The sequence below is a fragment of the Crinia signifera genome, chromosome 11, assembly GCF_055691185.1.
Source record: "Crinia signifera chromosome 11, ASM5569118v1, whole genome shotgun sequence".
NCBI classification, from domain to species: Eukaryota; Metazoa; Chordata; class Amphibia; order Anura; family Myobatrachidae; genus Crinia; species Crinia signifera.
In genome coordinates this window covers 56,842,865-56,848,864 of record NC_139227.1, presented here as the reverse complement: position 1 = coordinate 56,848,864, position 6,000 = coordinate 56,842,865, and the positions used below count along the sequence as shown (strand labels likewise).

Here is a 6,000-nt window from a genome sequence, read left to right as displayed (position 1 = left end):
TGTACGGTGCTACATCTGCTGCTGGTGACATTACTGAGGGGAGACGTCTTTATGACGCTACATCTGCTGCTAGTGACATTACTGAGGTAAAAGTCTGTACGGCGCTACATCTGCTGCTGGTGACATTACTGAGTGGAGAAGTCTGTACGGTGCTACATCTGCAGCTGATGACATTTCTGAGGGGAGACATCTGTACAGTGTTACATCTGTTGCTGGTGACATTGCTGAGGGGGGAAGTCTGTACGGTGCTACATCTGCTGCTGGTGACATTACTGAGGGGAGACATCTGTATGGCGCTACATCTGCTGCTGGTGAAATAACTGAGGGGAGATGTCTGCAGAGCGCCACATCTGCTGCTGGTAACATTATTGAGGGGAGATATCTGCATGGCGCCACATCTGCTGCGGGTGACATTACTGAGGGGAGATGTCTGTATGACGCTACATCTGCTGCTGGTGACATTACTGAGGGAAAAGTCTGTACGGCGCTACATCTGCTGCTGGTGACATTACTGAGTGGAGATGTCTGAACGGTGCTACATCTGCAGCTGATGACATTTCTGAGGGGAGACATCTGTACGTTGCTACATCTGCTGCTGGTGACATTACTGAGGGGAGACATCTGTATGACGCTACATCTGCTGCTGGTGATATTACTGAGGGGAGACATCTGTATGGCGCTACATCTGCTGCTGGTGAAATAACTGAGGGGAGATATCTGCAGAGCGCCACATCTGCTGCTGGTAACATTATCGAGGGGTGATGTCTGCATGGCGCCACATCTGCTGCCGGTGACATTACTGAGGGGAACATCTGTACGGCGCTACATCTGCTGCTGGTGACATTACTGACGGGAGACATCTGTACGGCGCCACACCTGCTGCTGGTGACATTGCTGCTGATATGTGTGTACGGTGCTACATCTGCTGCTGGGAGAAGTATGTACAGCGCCACATCTGCTGTTGGTGACATTACTGAGGGGAGAAGTCTGTACGGTACTACATCTGCTGCTGGGAGAAGTATGTACAGTGCCACATCTGCTGCTGGTGACATTACTGAGGGGAGATATCTCTACTGCACTATATCTGCTGCTTGTGACATTAATGCGGGGAGACGTCTGTACGGTGCTACATCTGCTGCTGGTGACATTACTGAGGTGAGACGTCTGTATGACGCTACATCTGCAGCTGATGACATTTCTGAGGGGAGACATCTGTACAGTGCTACATCTGCTGCCGGTGACATTACTGAGGGGAGACGTCTGTATGACGCTACATCTGCTGCTGGTGACATTACTGAGGGAAAAGTCTGTAAGGCACTACATCTGCTGCTGGTGACATTACTGAGTGGAGACGTCTGAACGGTGCTACATCTGCAGCTGATGACATTTCTGAGGGGAGACATCTGTACGGTGCTACATCTGCTGCCGGTGAAATTACTGAGAGGAGACATCTGTATGACGCTACATCTGCTGCTAGTGAAATTACTGAGGGGAGATGTCTGCACAGCGCCACATCTGCTGCTGGTGACTTTACTGAGGGGAAACGTCTGTACAACGCATCATCTGCTGCTGGTGACATTACTGAGGGGAGACATCTGTACGGCACCACATCTGCTGCTGGTGACATTGCTGAGGGAAGACATGTGTTTACGGTGCCACATCTACTGATGGGGACATTACTGAGGGGAGATGAGTGTACAGCACCACATCTGCTGGCGTGTGGATCGTATTGTCGACCCAACTTAGGTCGACACCGTTGGGTCGACAGACAGCAAGGTCGACAGGGTTCTAGGTCGACATGGGTGAAGGTCGACAGGTGTCTAGGTCGACATGGGTTTAGGTCGACAAATGCGTTAGGTCAACATGGGTTAGGTCGACAGGTCGCGAGGTCAACATAGGTTTTTTCACTGAATGTTGACACAGACGATATGGACACAGTTGGAAGTCAACCGCAGCCCCTCGCTTCGCTCACAATGCTTCGGGCACGGTGCCTCGCTGTGCTTGGCATACTATTTTATTCTCCCACCACGCCCTACTGGATGGTAGGGCATGAAATACCGCCTGTCAACACATGTCGGCTCAAAAACCAGTGAAAAAAAAACATGTCGACCTCGCAACCTGTCGACCTACCCCATGTCAACCTGCCGCATTTGTCGACCTAAAACCATGTCAACCTTTTCCCATGTCGACCTAGACACCTTTCGACCTTCATCAATGTCGACCTAGAACCTTGTTGCCTGTCGACCCGACAGTTGACCTAAGTCGGGTCGACAATACGACCGTATCCCATCTGCTGCTGGTCGTCTGTATGGTGCTACATCTGCTGTTGGGAGAAGTATGTACAGCACCACATCTGCTGCTGGTGACATTACTGAGGGTGAAGTCTGTACGGCGCTACATCTGCTGTTGGTGACATTACTGAGGGGAGATACGTGTACGGTGCTACATCTGCTGCTGGTAACATTATTGAGGGGAGATGTCTGCATGGCGCCACATCTGCTGCTGGTGACATTGCTGAGGGGAGATGTGTGTACAGCGCTACATCTACTGCTGGCGTCATTGCTGAGGGGAGACATCTGTATGGTGCTACATCTGCTGCTGGGAGATGTATGTACAGTGCCACATCTGCTGCTGGTGACATTACCGAGGGGAGACATCTGTACGGTGCTACATCTGCTGCTGTTGACATTGCTGAGGGGAGACCTCTGTACGGCTCTACATCTGCTGCTGGTGACATTACTGGGGGGAGACATCTGCACAGTGCTACATCTGCTGCTGGTGACATTACTGACGGGAGATGTGTGTATGGTAAACAAAAAGTAGAAAATCTGTGCTACCACTCGGATGCAACAGAGTACCCTGTAGTACCACCTCCTACAAATACAACAAACAAAAAATGACAAAGGGGAACTCTTGCTTCCTATTGGGATGCTGGATAATAAACTGGAATGGTATTTTCTATGTGAAAGTTCTCTCCTCCTCGAAGTATCCAGTCCAAAACTAACACCTCAAAGATAAAGAAGATAAGAATCTTTCATGGTGCAGATTTCACAATAACTAAGGAGGAAAACTAAAGCGTGAATCTTTGAAGTTTTTGGAGTGACCCCCGATCTATGCTAGAACCTTTGGCCTTGGGAAAGGCCTATATATGGTACGGGCACATTCTTCTGAGGTTGCTATATTTATCTGAGCTTTATTGTGAAATCTGCACCATGAAAGATTCTTATCTTCTTTATCTTTGAGGTGTTACTTTTGGATGGATACTTTGAGGAGAGAACTTTCACATAGAAAATACCATTCCAGTTTATTATCCAGCATCCCAATAGGAAGCGCGGGTTTCTCTTTGTCATTTTTTGTTAGATGTGTGTATGGCACTACATCTGCTGCAGAACTGAACACAACCCTGCCCTTCTCCTAGCCAACACTGACCAAAGTATGACCAAACAGCCGGTGCCACTAAAATTTGATCCCCCTTATATTCCTGGTTTAGAATGTATCCATGTGTGTGTGTGTGTATATATATAGGACGTACACTATAGGACCTGGGACATACACTATAGGACAGGGGATGTGCACAATAAGACATGGGATGTATAATATAGGACAGGGGATGCAGGGTCGGATTAATGGGGGGGCACAGGGGGTCAGTACCCCTGGGCCATCCTCTAGCTAGGGGCCCCCTGTTGTTGGCATGTATTTTTTTTTTATTTTTAGCTAAAGGTTCTGTGCATGGCACGGGGTAGTACTGCAGCTTCACCTATCTATCAATGTGACAATGATTAATGGTGCTGAGCATTGGGAGCCAAGGAAGGTAGTTGACTAAGTCCCATGACACTGACTGTACAAGAGGGCAGAGGCTGAGATGTTTGTGCTGACCTCTAATTGGTGGAGCTCATCACATGCTTCTCCGGCCCATGGAGGACAGCAGCAGCCTCATAATAGGAGGGTTTTAATCAGAGGCCAGGCCACCCGGGCCCCCCTAAGGCTTAATCCAGCCCTGAGGGGACGTACACCATCGGACTGGGATGGGCAGTATAAGACGGGGACATGCATTATAGGACAGGGGATGTATACTATAGGACATGGTATGTACAAAATAGCACGGGATGTGTATTCTAGGACATGGAACGTACACTCTAGGACAGGGAATGTATAATATAGGACAGTGTACGTGCACTATAAGACAGGGGACATACACTATAGGACAGGAGATGTATATTATAGGACAGGAGATGTATATTATAGGACATGGAATGTACACTCTAGGACGGGGACGTGCACTATAGGACAGGGAACGTATAATAAGGACATGGGATGTACACTATAGGACAGGGGATGTATAATATAGGATAGGGGACGTGCATTATAGGACAGGGGACGTATACTATCATACTTGCCTACTTTCGATTTCACCTCTCCGGGAGAAGCCCGGAGAGGCAACACGTAAGGGGGGCAGGAGCAAGGCTGACATAACTTGGCCCCGCTTAAATGACACGAAATGTAGCAATCACGCAATTTCAGGTAATTAAACCAGCGGGCAAGGGGGGAGCGGGGTCAATTACCAGAATGCGGGAGACTTGCACACCTTTCCGGCCATTCCGGGAGGGTAGGCAAGCCTGATACTATAGGACAGGGGACATGCACTATAGGACAGGGGACGTATACTATAGGACAGGGGACGTATACTATAGGACAGGGGACGTATACGATAGGACAGGGGACGTATACTATAGGACAGGGGACGTATACTATAGGACAGGGGACGTATACTATAGGACAGGGGACGTACACTATAGGACAGGGGACGTATAATATAGGACAGGGGACATATACTATAGGACATGGGACGTACACTATAGGACAGGGGACATGCACTATAGGACAGGGGACATGCACTATAGGATAGGAGACGTATACTATAGGACAGGGGACGTACACTATAGGATAGGGACGTATAATATAGGACAGGGGACATATACTATAGGACATGGGACGTACACTATAGGACAGGGGACATACACTATAGGACAGGGGACATATATATAAGACAGGGAATGTGCACTATAGGACAGGGAATGTATAATATAGGACAGGGGATGTGTACTATAGGACATGGGACATACACTCTAAAACAGGGGATGTATATTATAGGACAGGGGACATGCACTATAGGACATGGAACGTACACTCTAGGATAGGGGATGTATAATATAGGACATGGGATGCACACTATAGGACAGGGAATGTATAACAGGACAGGGGACATGCATTATAGGACAGTGGACATTTACTATAGGACATGGTAAGTATAATATAGGACAGGGGATGTGCACTATAGGGTAGGGTAAGTATAATATAGGACAGGGTATGTATATTATAGGACATGGAACATACACTGTAGGACAGGGGATGTAGAATATAGGACAGGGGACGTATAATATAGAACATGGGATGTACATTATAGGACAGGTGATGTGCATTATGGGACGTGCACTATAGGACAGGGGACATATACTATAGGACATGGTAAGTATAGTATAGTATAGGACAGGGGATGTATATTATAGGACATGGAACATACACTGTAGGACAGGGGATGTATAATATAGGACAGGGGGCGTGCACTATAGGACAGGGGATGTATAATATAGGACAGGGTTAGTATAATATAGGACTGGGGACGTGCATTATAGGACAGGGGAAGTGCACTATAGGACATGGGACCTATAGGGTTATGGCCTTAGTATGTGGCAGTGTCCCTACATGTTACACACCAATAGGACAAACTGTGTAATTATAACATAACATCGGTCACAGCTACAGCTACACAGAGGGTATAATCTCAGCTATGTCTAATGGGGTCTAAGCCTCCTACTCGGATTCATCTTCATCTTCCTCCAGGATCCAGGAGAGTCGCCTGTGGAGAGAGTGCCGTGGGAATGGTCAGCTGATATCTGATATGGTCACAAGCCCTCCATGGGATCCACGGGAGGTGGTACA

The 6,000-nt window shown here is 48.0% G+C and overlaps 1 protein-coding gene across 4 annotated transcripts in view; it reads right to left on the bottom strand.

The window, feature by feature from the left end:
• Positions 1–3,361: 3,361 nt before the first annotated feature.
• The window catches only part of LOC146046056 (cyclic nucleotide-gated channel beta-1-like), a 415,388-nt gene continuing 412,749 nt past the window's right edge, over positions 3,362–6,000 (bottom strand). For all 4 annotated transcript variants that reach the window (XM_083165226.1, XM_083165229.1, XM_083165228.1 and 1 more), the window contains one exon: positions 3,362–5,917. In XM_083165226.1, coding sequence (XP_083021352.1) covers positions 5,872–5,917 — 46 coding nt within the window. In that variant the 3' untranslated portion in view covers positions 3,362–5,871. The remainder of the gene's footprint in view (positions 5,918–6,000) is intronic.